Source organism: Charadrius vociferus, unplaced genomic scaffold, assembly GCF_000708025.1.
Source record: "Charadrius vociferus isolate BGI_N301 unplaced genomic scaffold, ASM70802v2 scaffold174, whole genome shotgun sequence".
Classification (NCBI taxonomy): Eukaryota; Metazoa; Chordata; class Aves; order Charadriiformes; family Charadriidae; genus Charadrius; species Charadrius vociferus.
In genome coordinates this window covers 1133017-1153220 of record NW_009648441.1, presented here as the reverse complement: position 1 = coordinate 1153220, position 20204 = coordinate 1133017, and the positions used below count along the sequence as shown (strand labels likewise).

The window sequence follows — 20204 nt, the reverse complement described above, 5'->3', positions numbered from 1 at the left end:
AAAACTCAGACAAAGCCTGTGTAGGTCAACCATACAACTGCCACATGTGAAAACTATAGTTAAAAGGCAAGAGCAGCAATATCAAACACCAGACTTCATGCACAATGAAAGACATCTGCCTCAGTGACAACTGCTCCACTTTTTAAATAAATAACGATAAAGGTTGTCGGACAACGATGATTTCCTCTCTGCAAACAAGGGAAGTCAGAGAAGGAGAAAGCAGCCTGAAAAACCACAAAGAAGTGGCAGTAATAAGAAAAAGCTCAGGTAGAACTGATCCATGGCAACTTCAGACAATGGCTTTTTAATAACCAGATACCTCATATCCCAGAACTTCAACTCTCATTAATAAGTATGATTAGAAATTAAAACACCAAAAGAAAACTATTTAAAACAACATGACAAGAATCCTAGCAAACACGACTAGATAAGTAGACCTACACACTCAGATTCGAGAAGATCTTTCCTATGCCATAATCTTTAAGTAAATGGCAACAACTTGGTACCAAAAGAAAAACTTTTTTTTTTTCCCTTTAAGGGAATACATCTGCCTATTAAATGTTTCATTCTTTAGCAATGCAGAGAGTAAGTATAGTTATCCTACAAACAGCAAAGGAAAGGCCATCAGCTAACAAAAAGAAAGGTGTTTTTCTTTTAATAAGCCCCCTCCCCTCCAGTAATAATACCACTATGACGAGTTAGGAAAATCAGGCAAATAGGTGCATAGGAAATTCCAGAATCCACCACGAAAGCGAAAGATTAAAAGACACTAGCACCCTTCCACAATCTTCACTAACCTTCTATCCTTCTCCTTTATTACAAATAACTGCATTAGTAGGTATCCACACCACTAACACTGAAGGGGAAACAAGAATTACTTTGGGATTTGGGGTACGTCACCTGTGGCATAATTAATTTTAAAAATCATGTTAAGCCTGACTTTTGATAAAACACTTGTATTCTTCAGTGTATCTTTACATTTTTTTTGCTTTAGCACAATTGGGTCAGCAACACTGCATTTAGCAATTTTACATATTCAGAGCGCTTCACCCCCAGACACACAGAAGCAGGGATGCATTTCCTTTGGAAACAAAACTGGGACTCCCACCTACTATGGAAAACTTGTTGTGGTTTCAACCATTCTTACTAAGCTTGAATGTGGTTAAAGTTACATTTAATAAAAGGGTGCAACATATGATATACTTAAACAAAAAGTGAATGTTTCAGAGCCACTTGGGACTTTCATAGATATAAACAGTTTATCACTTTCTCCTTTGAAAACCATGTTTTAATTGTTTAGCTTGGTCCTTCTTTCAAGCAAAATTTACCTCAATCACTTCTGCAGACCTTGCTAGCCTTTCCATAAAGAGATGGGATAAATATACATCAGACAAATACACAACCATTCTAGTATTCTTTCCCTTGACATTCATTTTTACAAGTATACAAACTCCACTAAACACTCAACCTCTATTTTTGTTTGTTTGTTTAATGAGAAAGGTCTTCCTCCAGCTGTTTTTCACTGCCTGATTAGGATGCCTATAAGGAGTGTCAGGCTCCATTTTGGTTTTCCTACAGAAGGTATTTTTCTAATATTACCCTTAGAATTTCTTTTTGCCAGGTACAGGCAGATAAGGAGGATGTAAGTTCTTCTATGTAGCACCACCTTAACTGTATTGGAAAGCACCAGTTTTGCATATCTAACAAGTCAAATTCCCTGAAAAAACATTACATAAGAACATTGGAGTTTCTTAATCATGAGTTTACCTTCCCCTTAACTGTTCTCTAGATGATCTCTTATTTCCCTGGAATGCTTTCCTGTAGCTATTTAATACACAGTAAGTTTCATTATTTTGTTTCCAATGACAATGAAAACCTGCCTTTTTTGTCAGTAGTACAAGCACACATAAATAAGAACAATGTTATTCTTGTATCAACTTTTTTTTTTGACAGATCTACAATTATGCTTTTTCTATTTAGACTTTCTGAAAGCTGCTTTAACAACCTGCACCTTCTTTACATGATCTGTAGCACTTTGAATATTCCGCACAAATAGACATAGAAAGAAATCTTTCCATGTTTTCCAGTGTTGAACAGCAGAGAAGGTAGTCAGTAAAATACATTTGTTAACAAAATAACGATTAGTTATTACTTACATTGTACTGCATATGATGCCAGGACAACAGCAGAATTAATGGGGCATGACAACCTGGAAAGAAGGGAAAATATTTTTATTTAGACATAGACTGTATAAATGTATTGTTAACAATGTCTTTGCAATTAGTTCAGTCCATGAAGACTCATCTCCAAAGAGTATCTGATTTTTTTCTTACAAAGTTTGATTGTCAAAGCACAGTAAGACTAGACATTAAAAGCCTGTTGCTGTGTAACAGCTTCGCAAGTGAATGGAAGTAACTAGTCCTAAAAGGACGTGCTCGTATTCTTGCTGAATGCTTATTCTGGAAAGCAAAAGGAGAAGTGATTTTTATGGGCTCTGGACATTATTTTAATAGCTGCAGTCTGGTCTATTTAAAACTAGACACAAACACTAAAATTAGCCAAATGCCAAGCACAAAGACTGCTCTGATCTCATGACCAAAACTGACTCCATAAAAGAAAAAAGCCAACACCTAATGGTAATTTACATTTGGCAGCAATTACTCGGACCACCTTTTTCTTTTTTTTTTTTTAAAATGTACAAACACACAAGAATCGCAGGCAAAGGAACCACTGGGTATATGCCCACCATATAGGGAATATAACCCTGAAATCATGAGAAACAATAGCATGAACTGCACCTTTGCTACTCCCTCCCGATTACCACGCTACACAGGGGGTCCCCACGTTTGGAATACCATGCCTGGCACACCATGCCTTGCAAAAAGATCTCCCAGGTTGACATTGTACCTGCAGACACACAGCATCTCCTACAGCTTATTTACAACAGACTTGTAAACTGTTCTTAATAAGTGAGCTATGTGAAAATTTGTAATGTTTCCTAGCAATCTGATTTTCTTTTAAAGCAGTATTTCACAAGGCACATTTTTATAGCAATGATACCCTCAGAAAATGGCTTTTTGGGGGTTTGGTTTTTTATTTTTAAAAGAATTATAGAGAAATTGAAGATTCTTCTTATTACCTTCCTTCCACAATATCAGTCTTCAATTGCAGGAAAAATAAGTGCCTAGAAAAGATTTGTTTGGAAAACAGACATACATTTATTTTCACAATTAAGATATGGTTTAAATGGTTACATGTATTATTTTTATTTTATTAGATTTCCTGACAAAGTATACAAACAGATGAATAAAGCTCTGTGGCATTTACAAAGACAGAATCATACACCCACTCACTCTCACAACAGGTTTAAAGATCTTTGGCTGTCTACACTACAACTCCAGGACCACAGTATTAATACCACAACAAACACTACAAAAACCAAACCATTACAGAACTAGGCTCTCTTCCTCTCAGGAATATTCATCTTAGATGTAACTTAAAAAAAACAACAACCCAAACCAAAACAAACACCCCCCAACCCCCCACCCCCTGCCCAAAACCCAACCCCAAACTGTGATAGTCTATCTTGGAACTACTCAATGGAGGATGAGACATTTCTCAAGTAGCATATGCTGTCAAAAAGCTCTTAATTCTCCAAGAGCAGTTCAGTCTTGCTCTTATTAGGTTGTTCAACAATGTTATGTTACAATGATACTGGAGAGTTGGAATGTGAAGAACCATAAAGAGCAGGTCTTTGAATAATTGCAGTTTAAAACTGCAGAACAGCTTACAACTGGATGATTAGCAAATACCAAAACAGGTCAATAGCTACGTTTTTTAGAAGAAAGATCATTTAACATGCTGTACTATTTATATTCTCAAGTCACTGAAATTAACAAACAATGAAAATGTTACAAAAATGCCAGATTAACGGATGCCTGGGAATCCTAAATTCCAAATCACGAGCACTGCACAAAAGAAGTATTCAATTAAAGCCTTGTGACAAGTTGATTGAAAATTGCTTATCATTCATGCACCCCACCACTGCAAAAACTGAGAGATAGGTTGAAAAAAAAAATTAAAGATCTACTATAAACTGAAGTGTTATGGATCTTTGCATGTTATAAGTAATGGGCAAACTAGAAAACAAGAACTGTGATCCATTCCTCCTGAAACAACATAAGCCCCACCCTCCCATGCCCTCAGCATTAAATCTATTACACATGTTCAAAACTGACTCAGTGTTGATACAAAACTTCTAACATAGACTTAGGGTATGCAGACAGCTTAATCATTGAACTTCCCTATTTTTTAATCACTGCATCTGATTAATTAAGGGACCAGAAAAGAAAAGGAGAAAAAAATGCAATAGGCAGGTACTTCAAGCAACAAAGGTCTCAAAAAAAAAATAATCCAAGGTGCAAATATAACACCTGCAATCTTTATACTAGCTTATACTCTGGCTGTATTTTGGAGTTGTAGGCTGTGTATAGCAGAAACCATTCATTATGAGCACCACATCAAGCTGTCAACTCCAAGCACATTTAATACAAAGAGTTATACAAAGTTATCCACCTAATAAAGCATAGGTTGCCAAGCTGTGGAGATGTGAAAGGAGGGCTTTACACATTCTTAGTTCACAGAAGTAAACATCAAACAGAAGTTACCTGGTTTGTTCTTGCTGAAGTGTGTTAGGATCAGGTATAAAAAACCTTACACGAAAACGAAGGGTGCAGGGAAAACCTCCTGCAACATTTTAGAAGAGCAAATCAATTTTTTTTGTTTAAAAAAGAAAGAGCCTAAGATTTTTACTTCTATATTTCTAGAAAAATTACATGAACAACCACATAGAAATCTCATGTTTTTCTCACGAAAATAAACCACAAGAAGTCTCTCCTGATCCTGCAACACCAAATATGAGAAGAAAATACTCTCAAATATCACGATGCTTTCATTTAAAGTACTTTGTATATGCTACTTTACATAAAAGGCATTATTTAGTTATCTTTGCCTCATAGGTATTAAAAGAAAAAAAAAGCAGCAAATGTATTTGAAGTGTCTCAATTTGAATAATGCTCAATTCTATCATACATATAAATACAAGAAATTAACAGAAGTTCACTATGTTAACTTAGTGTATTTTTATTTCAATTCATACACAATCTACACCATATGGTAGAAATAAGAGAGCTGAAAAACACAGCTCAACCTGCACTGCACAAATTCGGACAGTGTCACTCGGTCCTCCTAAGCTGCTATCTGGCAGGGTCATGCTGGCCAGCTTGTCCTTCTTGGTAAGCATTCTGTGTTACCCAAAGCTGTTTATAAACAAGACATACTAGAACAACATATGCACTTGGAAGTGTGTGGTGCTTGTTGTTTGCTTGGTTGGTTTTTAATACAAACAAGTAGAATAAGAAAAAAAATAATTTTATGCTTGAGACAAGAAATTGCCAGAACCGATACATAAAACTCACTCCACTTCCCTCGATTAAAACCCTTCATCTTTATATTCCCTATCAGGAGGAGTTTACTGGCACCACGATATGACTACTGCTTTCACGGCCATGATGTCCAACACTGTTCAGAAGCCAGGTTTAGACATTGTTAAAGCACCAAAGTTAGTGCTACCACGTCTTATTAGCACTGATGTAGCAGTAAGATGTAGAAATCTCTGCTGAAAAGATTGGCAGAGATCAGACTTGCTCTTAAAGAAAAACTACCATCTGGATGCACTTATTTATAAGAACTATATTAATCTAGTCATAAGAACACAGAAAAGCAGGACTACACAGTTACAATCAAGATATTAAAAACAAGTCTTACCTTTTAACTGTTTTCTAATAGGTTTGTTTGGTTCAAGCCATCGCTGTGAAATGAAAAACTATTAGATGGATTAAAAATATTTACAAATAAATACTGTTTATTTATGTGTATGTGTGTGCATGTACAGGTGTGTATACACACGTGTATGCATATATGCGTGTATACATGTATACACACCTATACGTGCACACACATTTATTATTTGCTATACTTACAGGTGAATCTACTGAAGTTTCATTTTGCTGTAAACCAAAATATTCCTTCTCTGTCACACCCAACTGGTTATAGGTCATATCCAACAAAATCTGTCCAGTGTCTTGTTTCTGAAAAGAAGAAAACTTCAGAAGTGAAACTCTGCAAAGTTTACACACTTTTAGATACAATTAATTAAAATAAATTTATTTTTTAAAAGAATGCAACTGCTGCTAATTTATTGGTTCAAAGTTGCTCAGCAATAACAACTTAATTCGGATAAAACTAACTTTTTTTTTTTTTGAGAGGCTTCTTTTCAAAATACATTAGGCATGTGTAATCTTGTAATACAAACTGACACGAACTCAAGCCTTTGAGGTGGGTCCAGCAATTTAATTTTAAGCCGACAACCTCTCCCTTGAGCACAGCCTGTAGGAGCAGTGCCGTTCATCCGGAGCTGTAGCCTGCAAGGATGGCTTACAGCCACATGGGGCTGCTCTGGCCGCTGCTGTCACCACCAAAGCAGCCACTCCTGTTTCCACCTCAGCTGTCAAGAGGCAAAGTCACAGTACACACTAGGATGGGGGAAAAAGTAGGAGGATGCTGTGCTTCAGCCATAAGGTCCGATACTTTAGCCTGAACTCCCACACGCTCAGCTGCCATTCAGGCACCCCACTTTCTGCCTAGATGTTCCTCAAGCCAGGTTTCACAGAACAACTGGGGAATTACACAGGTAGCGGAGATCCAGAAGCATAAGCATGATATAATTTTCCCAAAACCAAACAAGTATCTCCATGCCATGGCATCGTGGAGAGCAGATTAGCTAACTTCTGCCAAAGAACACTATGAACCAATTCTATTAAAAAAAACCCAACCACAAAAAGAAACAAACCCAAACCCCTCAACAAGATTGCAGTCCTAAATATGCTAATACGTAATAAATAGCTTGCAAAGCTGTACGATATTTTAGGTCTAGATTTTTATATACAAAATTGCTGGGCAGAACAAAAATCAGACCGGTTTGCTTGGTATCTTATCTATTCAAAAAATACAGCAAACTAATTTTTCACATGATATTCAAAATCTCCCTCTTAAAAGCAGAAATAAATTGCGGACATGCAAAAAAAAAACCAAAACCAACAAACCCCCCCAAAAAACCACAACTTTACCACAGGAAAATTATTTAGACTGCAAAAGGCAAGCACTATGTTCTGAAACAAATTTCTCAAAAATTAAGTTCTGATTTAATTAAGTTTTGATTTGTTAAACAGATTTCTTTATTTTTTTAAGCAATGTCTTGAAAAAAAGGACTCATGATAGTGGCCACATTTTTGTGGATGGCCCCAGTCTTACTCAGTGTGTAAGAGTGCTCACTTAAGCCAAGAACACGATATTGTATTAAATTCTTTCTGTCTAGACCTTGTTTATTATACAACGCTCAAGTCCTGTTGAGAAGACAGTGTCTTTTTTTCATTTTTTAAACAGGGTACCACACTGTTTTAATTGAGTGCTTTAAATAGTAACATATTCCACAGTTGTCCATTATGTCATAAAAGCATTCTTCCTATTTAAAAGATGGGAAAAGAAGAACAAAGAGTCAAGCAAAAGATACCCATCTGCCTACCTTATTTTGGAGGATGGAATATTATCCAACACTTCCTATCGCTAGAAAAGAACTCCTAGTAGCTCATTTGTGATTTGAATGCTCCGTGTTTCTACATCAGGGTCCAGATGCAAGGTAAGGTAATAGTCAACTATTGGCCTCCTGTGAAAAGTTGTGCCCGTTTTTCTGGAGCAAAATCACATATGAAGAAAACAATGGAGGCAACACTCGACTGTCTTATGTATGACACTATCCTTTCCCTCCAAAAGTCTCCCATCTTGTTTAACTTTCACAAAAAATAGTTGGGGTCTCACAATAAATGCAAGTCCACTCAGGCCTGTGAGTATCTGTGGCCATCAAAAGCAGCAGCTCTGTCCCTTCTGTCTTCCCCAGCTGCACACTCCTACTCCTCTCCAACAGGCTACTGTTCCTTGCACTATTCAAACCACGGCACGGTTGATTAAACCACCATTGATCAACCCCACTTTTTTTCTGAAATAGTGTAGATCTAGATCCACTTTAGAAACCGAAATATCAGCAACAGGTAAGGACCACGCAACCAAGTCACTTCCTGCTCCACACAGCCTCCATCCTTCAGGCAGTTCTTTCCAGCACCATCAATGAGGTGGGCTCTGCCATGAAGACTGAGCTTTACTATCAGAGATTATCCATATATATACACAAGAGGCCCCTATGAAAACAGCAGATGTCACCTTAACCCTCTGAAATAATGGGCATTTCCTGGTGTGAATACATTTACCTTTAGCACTGCCTTACTATACATAACTTATTCATTTCCCCAGGGTTGTGTTTTTATAAGCAGAATGTTAAAATGCTTTCAAAGTGACAACACTTGACACCTACACAACTCAGAAGCATAATTGCGCATCTATGGTGCATACTTCTTACACGACCTAAATGAGCAACTGAAGTTATATTGTGACGAAAAGCAGTAATTACAGGGGATGAAACATACACTTTATTGAAAGAAAGTGTTCAGGCATCTCAGGTTTCATTCCAAGTGGCAGGAGAAGACCACAGAGGGCAGATTCTTCTGCTAATTTCCTCTCTGAATTTCAACACTCCTGACTCCCCTCAGGCTCCTTTCTTTGCAACAGCATTATCTCCCAATTCCCCCTCTCATTTTTCATGCTTATGGTCCTTCTGCCCAATTCAGGCACTTTCACGTTCTTCCTCCCCATCCTCTCACAGCTGCATCCCCCTTCTCCCCCAGCACACATGAATTACTGAGCCTTCCCACTGCTTCCCTGGAAAGATAAGTAAGCTCCCTGCTACAATATTCTTGCTCAGCAGTCACAGTTCTCTCTTTGCAATGTTCCCATGGGTCTCCCAACCCTAAACTCAGCTGCTCAGCCAGTACTAGTCTCCTCCACCCACATACCTACTATTTCCTTCTCTTCCTCCTCTCTACATTTCCTATCAAAAGCAACTTCCAACACTACTTTTCTGTGGCTCCAGTTCTTGCTCCCTAGTATTAAAAGCACAAAGTTTCTTCCACAGTGCCTAGATCTAGCACTGCTCCAGAAATCTAAGCTAAGTACAAAATGTAATTTTAAATTGTTGAAGTCTTCTTCAGTTGTTAAAACTCCCGAAGCTGAAGGTTTTTGTTGTTTTTCCTCAAGAAAATTTATATTTACTCGTCTTTGGCTTTGTTTTAAGAAACGCCCCAATTATTTCTCAGCCTATACAGCTAAAAATAAAGTTATGACACAGCTTACGCTTCACAATCTTCAATCTGTTTTGCACATAAACAGTTTTGAGATCTAGGTGTAAAGTGAGGCAGGCTAAGCACCTCACATTGCTGCTTTTGAATTTTGACATCCATTCCAGTACAGTCTATAGCCACAGTGTACTCTAATACTACAATGTGTCAAGAGCTTTACAACACACCATATCTTCACTCCCATCTGCCATAGGAAAAGGGCAAAATAACATGAATCCTGCTCAGCTAAACTGGGCATTAGAACCAAGTTCTTCGTAACCCTGTTAACCATTACAGCAAGTAGTTAAGACATTCTTAAAGCTCTTTCTTGCCTTTCTTAAATGAGATTAAAAAAAATTATGCACTTTCCACACTAGCCTATCCTATTGCAGTGACACAAGCTTTTAAGACAATCTTCAGAATATTAAAGTTTTTTCTACTAAAAGGAAACACTTCCAAGAGGCTTGCTTGTTTCCATCCTGAAAAGAAACTTCCGTGTATTTCATCTTCCTGACATCCACCGATCCTTATTCTGAATCATTAAAAGCTTTGCATCAACCACCTCGTAACCACAGACCATTGATTTCCATTTAAATCTGCCTTAAAATATATTTCACCTTATGTTGGATAAGCCAGAAATTAATATTTAAAGCAGTCATAACTAACACCTATTACACTCTGCCTATGCCACAACAATTTCCTGCTATGTTTAGGGAATTTAGATTAGTCAAGCTTAATTTCTAGTAAGCTGCATGATTTTGAAGAGAAAGAACCCCTTCATTATTTTTAATGTCAAGTACTGCCAGGGAGCTGGGGTGATCAAGATCCAGTGCCCTAAGAACTGCATAAACGTAAGTGAGGACCATTAGTTCTTTGGAGTAGAGGAATAAATATGCAAGTAATCCTTTTCAGTTTGTTAACTTCTACAAGGTAAGTGGTACAAAGTGAAACTTTAAGATGACAGTGCAACATATAGCACATCTCCTGGTCCTTCTCCTCTGCAAGAGCTTTGCCCCCACTTTCTGGCAACAATAACCTCACAGTTAAGCACCACCTAAACTCTTACAAATTCAGTCTCACTTCAGACACAATACCCATTGCCCCTCATGTGCTGCTGTTTGAGCTCATCCTTTCCTAATTTAGTCTGCAACAGTCATCCACCACCAAACACCCTGCATCCTTTGGTCCCAATATGCCTATGAGCTTGAACAAAGTGCCACACTTTCTGTTAATTTCCACACTAATTTTACATACAGCTAATTAATTTACTTGTTCTTCTGCTAACTCTGTCCTTTTCCTGAAATTTATTTACTCACCTGATGCTCTTATTCAGAGCATGCAAGATTTTGTTTAGCTAGAATAAACAGAACAGGCTCTTCTTTTGTTAGGTGCAGACTTTTGCAGAGCATCCCAGTTGTACTTTCTATGCCTGCCTGACTGGAACTTCCCTCTTTTGTCTGCAAGTAGCCAGGATCCACACGCGACATTTGCTGGAAGGTGGCTTCGATGCCAAGACTAACACTGTTGATACTTCCTTGACATTGGCTGAAGATTCCTGCCCGGTGCATAATAGCACTCACCTTTTTAACAACAACACATGAGCAGCTCAGCCTACCAGTGTTCTCCTCCTCTATTGTTTGCAACTGAAAATTGAGCTTAAAAAAAACATTACCTCATCTTATGAAAGCTATTAGTTTACACTACTGATTTCCCTCACTGCAATTACTCCTTGTTCAAAATAACCTATCTGCTACCCCATATTCCTGTACCTTTTTTATTGTTAATAATGCCCCAAACCTTACGGGTTTGATTTAGTGAAAAAAAATCATTAGCTATGTTAATGAAATTTGACAGTCCAGAACTTTATTAGTGTCCTTACACTGTTTAACATCTCCTTTTCAGCAAGATCTACTGCCACCTCTTGATCCAACTCCCTGCCCATCCCGTAACTCTTCAGTAACACTCCAGTGCAGTATTTTCCTATATAAAGATCACAGAAAATATTTATCCATGCCCACAGAGTTTTGACCCACTACATTTTCTCTGCCTCAAAAATGATTTAAAACAAACATATACATGAGGTCAGTCATTCCAGTTCTAACTGGAAAAAAACCTCTCCTCTGCTAGTTCTTTCTTTCAGCATTTATTACTAAGTCAGGCCCCGCAAAGGGCTAAGACTAACAAGCCTGCTGTAGGTCAGATCACTTTCTCACTGTCCTCAAAGGCATAATCAAATTTCATACCATCTTACTGCTTTCCAGTCATAGATTATACTGATCTGCCTCAAACTAAACCTAAATATTTGTTGTCAACCTAAAACTTCATACAGCAGGTCTTTCAGCATGAAGGGACACAGATTAGCACTAAACTGTCTTGTATTATCAAACAATACCCAGCAGGAAAACTTTGCGACAAAGATCCAACAATTCTGCATCCTTGCATTTTACTATTACTATTTAAAATTATAAAACTCAAACGCACAATCAAAAAGAACCTTTAAGACTTGTATCTCTGCCCCTTATTTTAAACATTCCAGTAGTAATTGTTGTTGTTAGTGGTAACAGTCATGTTCCTTCTCAAATACTGGAAGAAGGAGCTTAACAGACTGTGGGAACGGAAAAACATTCCTTACGATTTGAATTTCAAGTTGTGTAACTTTTCTCGTTATTACTGCCTAATAATTTTATTTCTAGAAGGAGATCCTATTACTAAAAGCTGACTAGTCTAAAAGCAAAAATCACAGGTACTAAGACATAAGCATCAACTCAGAAAGACAATGTAATACAGAAGTGATCTGACGCTGTAAATTTTATCCCTTCACAAAAGTCAATTTACTGTAAACTGAGAGGCATACTTCCCAAGTGGTCATTCCTGATACACGAATCAAAGTAAAGCAATAATGGAAAATTCCTCCATGTTTATACCAAAAGTTACAAATAAATTTGCATTATTGCTCAATATACACCTATTAAACACACCCAAACATGGTATGTGAGCACATTCTGTGTATATTACAATGACCACTAACATTTTCCCCATGTGGAAAACTTGTGCATTGTAGCCTTAGAACAAGACAGAGGTAACATCAGAGACAGAAGTAAACTAATCTTATCACAAAATTTAAACACCTGAAATTTATTGGGAAGGTTCAAGAAAACAAGAATATAATTAAAATCAAGTGCAACACTCGGTACCAAGTGCAGTCAAGCCTTTGTCTCTAATATGTTTTTGAAAGAAGAACATTTCCAACTCTTAGCTTATTTCCACCTTCTATTGTTCGCCTGGACTTCAGACATGTTCCATCTGAAAACTGAAACACATAACGGGGGAAAGACAAGAAAGGCTATTTCAGCCATGCAGAGTTAACATATATTTCTATTTGGACTGTAAGCAGTGTAGTGGAATGCGTCTGTCTCTACTCCCATGTGAACTTTCTTGATTATGATGACATAAGAACAGCACATACCGCAAGTTATACCGATTAACTCTTTGTGAGACCATCAATACAAATTTCAGATGCACCAAAACTGCAGTATAAGTTCCTTTAAATAAAAACAATGAATAAAAAAGCCTATCACTTCACTACTCTGCCAAGTCAAAAATCCAGGAGAAAAATGGCACTGCTCTCTTGAAATTAAGTCTTTATTTACAGTTGGTCAGGCTACTGATATTCTTTGGGATAGGCGCTTAATAAGAACAAATTTGCAAGAACCAAGATAAGCAGCTCTCTGCAGGTTTCTCAAATGATAGAAAGTCCCTTAGGTTATTTCCATAAGCAAAATTCACCTTCCTTCTTCCGTTGCCCAGTTTTAGGATATGCAGTTTTCATTCACATTGCTACAGATGCAACCACTGCAAAAATAAAATACCATCTAGCAGAATCATAGAGAGACCTATAGCTATAACTTCGTAAGTTTCATGAGCCCATGCAGTTTGATAACAAAGTTTCATTAAAATCAGCTCTGTGGGCTCTATAAATATCCCGTTGCTACAGAATGAAACTTGTATCTCTATTCTCCCTGTTCTTGTTCAGTATTTGGAGATATCATGAGTGTTCTACCATCATTTTAAAGATGTCACTTAGTACTAGTTCAAAATTTCAAAATACTCAAGTTGTTCTTTTCAGCATATCAATAGGTTGAAAGTTTAGACTACTTCATCTATCATCTTTGTATTACATTTAAATCCACCTCAAATTTACTAGCCTTGAGCATCTGTGCAGTGCCAACAAGATATTAGAAATAACAACTTAGGAATAGCTATTTGCTTAAATTCAAAGCACATTTCTCTCAAGCTTCCTCTTACCCTTGACATTTCTTTTCTTCGATGTTATTTTTCTATATAGTGCCCCTATGCCTTTGAAAGACAGAAATCCTCTTGCAGTGAGAATTCTGTGTTCAGATAGCTGCTACATGACAAAGCAATACTCAGCATTTTTCAGTCTGCTGTCATTAGGATAGGAATAGGCTTTGATTCCATTTATACTATCAAATGGACAAAGGCCAAGCTTTGAGTATCCTGCTCTTCCCCATTCACTTTCCACTACCTGTGGTAGACAAGTATAACCCTTTCTATGAATGTTAAAGCACACTTATGTATACCTGAATATTAGCCTAATATTAGTGTAACATATACCCAAATGTAGAGCTTTCATAAACCTCAACCAGGTACCACTAGCCCACAAACATACAACCCTGAAAAATTCCCAACCTTAATTTTCCACTGATACACTGAAGTTCTTTTAAAGAGAAAACACTATACCCTATGCTATAAAAGAGGTGATCCTGTTCAGTTCCAATTCTCCAAACTCAGACAGGAGAGAAAGATTCAACAGATATCAGCAGTAACAGTAAAAACTGAGAAAGTAAAATAAATAGAAAATATATAACAACATTCACAAGACATACTATGTCTTTTTATCAATGTATCTATGTCTAGTCATTTCAGAAAGCACCTTCATTTTAACCATGTATTACTACATTACTAAATACATTGCTGTTAATTTGTCTTATGGATAATCATGCCACGGGATATGCATATTTAATTTCTTAAAAATATAGAATTATCAGTTGAACTAGCATCCAGAAATGAAAAAAGTATGGAGCAAAATCAGATCTATTAATTGATGTGTTTATATGAGAAACAGTTTCTCTATAGCAACAAAGACTTGACTAGTGGGGAAAATCCGTTCAGAGCAAAACTTACTTTCCTTCAATACATGCCTAGCCGATTCCCAGACTGACCACAGTCCTCTTTGCTCACAGACATAAAACTGAATGATGTTGGCAATTAAAATAAACACACACACACAGAGTCAGGCACAAACTTCACGAAGCTGAATTTTTCTGTTCATAAGCAGAACTTGGACACAAATTTTCTGCAGCCAGCTTCAAACTCTTTTGAGAACTGGACTTTGCAACACAACCAGAGTGCAGCAAAGCCTGTTCTTAGGCAGATATCAGGGTTAGATAATCAGGAAGGGCCATCTTGACAGATAAGCACAGGCTCCCTCACTATCGGTATGAAAGCTCAGTACTCGAAGAGCATGAATCTTCTGGTAAACCTGTTCCTTGCATTAGCCCATAACACAGTGAGGTAGCCATGCTCCCTGCTTCGTTTCAATAAAGTGATAATGGGTCCTGCATTACCCCTACGGGAGTTCAGCATTACAGCTACAGTAAAGGAGACCCTTCCAATTCCTGGATGAAGGAGGTAACCAGCAGGGATACAGGGATTCCCTGCCTTCAGCATACGCCCAGGGTAAGAAATCAGCTGGGTCTGGAGTTCCAAAATGGTTCCCATTTGTCATATTGCATTCACAGCTTAAAGGACGAAATGAGAAGCAAAGTTCACTTGTACAGTGCTGGACTTCAGGCCAAGCACTAAATCTAAAGCTGCATAAACACCTGTTTACAAGGAAGAACATACTACTATGCACGGAATTAAAAAAGTTTTAAATCCCTCATTTTTCAAAGATTCTTGTGCAGGGGCAGGAGGGCAATTACGCTAGCTCATTGACAGACAAGGCAATCCTATACCACATGCTGAAGATGAGCAATGGAAATTGTATACTAACGTGTTGCTCTTTCTGTTACATACCTACTCTCCTTGTACCCCATTCCCTAATGTTAGCTACTTCATATATATACACACACATATATATGTATATAAATATACACATATATAGTATATAAAACATATACTGAAATATGAGCCTAATTCTGAATATATAAGAATGAAAAGCATCTGTTTACCTATCAAATAATTTCTATTTAAAAAAAATATCCAACAGAAAGTTCAAAAATAAAATCAGTCTGCAAAGAGAACTGTAACAACAGTTAGGAAAATACAGTTTTCAGGTGAAGTTTTCAATTTCCTACAGGAGAGCATTGCATCATCTAAGATACCCAATAGCACAGCTTCCTCAGCAAAATGCTGCTTCTCAAACAGGGCAAATTGGATAAAACAAGTGTCATATACACAAATCCACACAACTATACTTAAAATCATCCACAGTTTTTCTGCATGGTCAGATAATTCTATTGAAAATTGATCAAGGAATTAAGGTATTTCCTGTTTTTATTTAAAAACTAACAAACACTTTTAATCAGTCCTGAAGGTTATAAACCAAAATATTCAGAGCATAAAATAGAGTAAAAATGTAGAGTACAAACCTCCTTTAACCCCCTTTCTCTCCCTGCTCCCAGATAAAGAGACTACATTAAAATACAAAAGACTGAAAAGAACTGCTCTGCTAAGCCATGATGCCTTCGCTATTTACATCATCTTTGCGTTTCAGAAAATATGCATTGACACTACAGGAATTCACAAGGACTCCTCCTTTTAGCACTACCAACCCTTTGACGGGAGAAAAGGAGGAGTACATCCAAACTTAGGACTCCCCTTTAAATATGAATTACTTATTCATAGCTGATAATGATCACCAGAGCTGTTTCTTCATGGTTCCCATACCATACAGAAGACCTTTTTCCAGATACAATCTGCATGCCATAATTTTATGACATTTCAGTCGGTTGATTTTAAAGAAAACTAAAATAGCACTTTATAAATCTATTTCATAACCAGTAATTCTGCAATTTGTAATGGCAAAGAAGCTACATCTTCAACATCTTTTAGTAATCTCATGCCTCAAGGTCCCACATTTGATCTTCAGCTTTCAAACAAGTTTCTATGTATTTAAAAAAAAAAAAAAAAAAAGTAGTTCTCCAAACTTACGTTGACTTTGAAGCTTTGTACTGAGCCATCCAAAAAGTGGACATTACAGATTATCTCTGATCGAGTTTTCTCTTTTGGTAGTTCTGATGCTCGTATGTTATTTATCCTCCCACCTAAGGCTCGTAAACGGGAGTTCATAACTATTGCTGAATAACCTATAAAACAAAAATTATGTTTAATAACAGTTCATGTAATTCACTGTTTCATCTATGCTTTTTCAGAGAAACCCACAATATCATTAACACCTTATTACACCCAAAATACCTATAATAACAAATGCTTCTTATAGAAAATAAGTTGTAAAATTATCACATCGTAAACCAGAACATAAATGCATATTTAGAGGGGCTTCCATTTTCTAAATGTGAACGTCCTAAACAGAATCACAGGTAACCCCTTCAATGCATACTTAGGTTAGGCATGGGCCATTGCCTGAGTTTAAATCAGTAAAAAACCCAAACACCTACTATAAAGCAGGAAGGCAATGTCAAGACAAGTTTTTAATCATCTGTAACTAGTAAATGCCTCACCCCCTTATACGTTTCCTACATATTTTTATATTTACCATAGTAGTTTCATTATAATAAAACAATTGTTTACTCTCAGCTGAAAAAAGTCTTGAGTTAAGGCAGATCATATTCTGTCAAATACCATTTTGTTTCAGAAATATATATACAAACACCATATGTAAGGCAACCAGAATTAACATTAAAAGCATGTCAATATTTTACAGCCTAGCATACATAAATTCATGAAGCCAGAAATTTATATCCAAGAACATCACACATGCACACACACAAGTTTTGTTGGAGTTTGTTTTTTTTCCCCTTTTTTTTTCTTTCAAAAATCTTCATGAACACGAAAATTCTGAAAACCAGTTTACACAAACAAACAAACAAAAACAACAACAAAAAAAACCCAAACAGAAAATAGCTATTCATTGAAACAAGAGATGAATTAAATACAGTCAAGCCTGTAAACATTTCAAGCCTCTCTTCACTGGATCAGTTTACCAATTGACATCACAGCATATAAAGCCAGTTGGCAAGCGAAGAGGAGGATAGTTTTCCAGGTTAATTACCATACCAATTACCAAATCATACCTCACTTATTAGAGGCTAACTACAAAGAGACTTGCATAATATGAGTGTTTCCTAGACTGCTGGCCAAGCAAGACCAATGTCAGGACTATTTTGCAGTCTCCCTTTGTTTGTGTATCTGCCTCAAAACATAGGCTGACTTTTCTTTTAAGCAACTTCACTATTTAGAATAAAATCACTTAAAATTCTGAAACATCATATCTACTCACACATCACTACAAAAAGGAAATGTGAAATGCATGAAGAGCCATGAGATGCAAAATTGTATAGAGCACCAAAGACAACAAAGCAGTGCAGTGATCCATCCTCGCGTAACGATGTGTAATCTATACTTAGAAACAGCTAAAACAATTCCCTTCTCACAGAAAACTCAGAAGTCAGCCACACAAAAGCATTCAACAAGCACTCTCTCATACTTATTTTTTTGGTCAGCCAATTGATAGTTCTCTATTGTGTATTTTCTAAAATCAAAACTGTAAGTTGCCAAGACTCATTTATTGCATTTTTTCCTAGGAGATCAGCAGTATTTTCCTTTTCTTTCCCAAAGGTGTGGGGTTTGGGTTTTGTATGTTTGTTTGCTTTGGCTTTTTTTTTGTTTTCTTTTGTTATTAAAGGACAGAAAAAAGGAAGAAGTGATCTTTGGGTGAGTTGTGGATGGTATGTCTACATAAACTAGTATACACTCTTATTGCTTTGAAATTATTCTTGATATACACTCTGTAGTTAATCATAGTATGTTAATCACTTTTTTTTTTTAAATCCAGAAAATGGGTTTTTGTTATTCAGGAATGGTTGTTAAATGTTGTTGCTAAATAAAAACATACAGTTATCTATTTATCAAGGACACACAAAAAGGTAAAGCCAGATTACAACTGTATATGAAGCCTTCAATCTCACATTCTCTAAATTTTTAGCAGCTAAGTGTTAAACTACTTACTCAGCACTGTGTCCATTTTTTACCAAAAAGCCAGGTGATTACAGGAATTATACTGTACAGTCTTCTCCCCTTTCCACCCTCAGAGGTCAAAAAAAGAACTTTTCACTTGCTTCTATCTTACACTTCCACCACTTTTTCTAAGTATGTTCTACTTCTCTTCCACTTCAGCTGAGCTTCACCAGATAGCAACAACCACAGGCGTCTCTAGCACTTAGCTCCTGATCTGCCTGGAGAAAGCAACAACAACAAAAAAAAAAAAAAAAAAAAAATCACACTCAGGCCATGGACTCCTCATGCAGAGCACACTGCAGGTTGAGCCATGCTTGGAGACGTTGCAGAAATTTTGATATCTAATCCTACTCACTCTCCAGCAGAGCATTAATTGTTCAAGTGTTACAATATAGCTAGATCACTTGTTCAAACTTCACATATAGAAGCCGATAAAATAGCATCAATGAAATTTTTATATACATATATATGCTTGCTATCCAGAAAAAAAAAAACCAACACAAAATACCCCCAAAAGACCAAATGCTTTTAAAACTGTGAAAAAATAAAACCTGAATAAACAAATTGATGATTTTTATTTAACTGACTGTGCATAGGAACACAAGTAATTACAGGTCCTTTTCACACCAAGGTCCCTCTCTGTAGAAAGCCTAGCACATCACCTGGATAACCTATCCCATACTTGAGGTAGGTTTGGTAAACTAGGTTTAATTTTCAGATTATGACCCCTTATGTTCTTCATAACTTAGACCCCTAACATTTCTTCTCCACTTATGTATAAGTTTCTAGACAAAATTCAACCACCATCGCCCCCGAGAAACCATATTATACTCTCTAAACCCAAGCTCAGATCTCCATTGAATGCTGCCAACTAGACATAAGAGACGCCAGGAATTTCACCTTAAAGCTATCTGTGACACGGATTAAATTCCATTTCAAAGTTTTTCACAAAATAACAAGAATTGCAAATGCTATCAGTGATTGTACAGTATGCATTGTTATTGCTGAACTTCCGCATGCCCTCCAGCAAGTCAGACCTGCTCTTTTCCATGCCATAAACCTGTGAACAATCTGTCTGACAGCATCCATAGAAGCTATCCGAGAACTAACAGTAACACGTACTTCTATACTTCTGTTCATCATAAAATCAGAGAGGTGCTTAGTTTAGATTAAAGTTACAGTTGCTTTTTATGGTATTTCTTCACAGTTACATTTGTTTCAGTATCTTCATTTTATATGCTGGATGCCCCAACTGAAATAGTAACTCAGAAATCATCCCAATAAGTTCAAATCTGCTAGTGTGACCAATTTGCATCAAGTTCACAAATGAAAACTTGGAATTCCTTGATTTTAACAATCTTATGTGAAATCAAACCAGCAACACCATTGGAGTTCACAGTTTGTGTTTACAGCATTCAAAGTCTCTCAGCTGAGGCTGTCCTTGACAGAGCCAGCTGACCATGGAAACTCTGCCAAGGCCGGGATAAACAGCTAAGTGTTTGGACGCCACAGCCATTAGTCAACTGGAGCTCAAATGGCCTAATCGAGCCCCAGGATGCTGCCACCAGCTGGGAGTCC

General features: G+C 36.9%; 1 protein-coding gene across 2 annotated transcripts in view; it reads right to left on the bottom strand.

Moving 5' to 3' along the window:
• The window catches only part of PTPN3 (protein tyrosine phosphatase, non-receptor type 3), a 96598-nt gene extending 79880 nt beyond the window's left edge, over window positions 1-16718 (bottom strand). For both annotated transcript variants that reach the window (XM_009885440.1, XM_009885441.1), the window contains exons 1-6: window positions 16581-16718; window positions 6042-6149; window positions 5827-5869; window positions 4668-4746; window positions 3140-3184; window positions 2157-2209 (exon numbers count right to left, since the gene is read on the bottom strand). In XM_009885440.1, the coding sequence (XP_009883742.1) occupies window positions 2157-2209; window positions 3140-3184; window positions 4668-4746; window positions 5827-5869; window positions 6042-6149; window positions 16581-16718 (466 nt within the window). The remainder of the gene's footprint in view (window positions 1-2156; window positions 2210-3139; window positions 3185-4667; window positions 4747-5826; window positions 5870-6041; window positions 6150-16580) is intronic.
• Between the last annotated feature and the right edge of the window lie 3486 nt (window positions 16719-20204).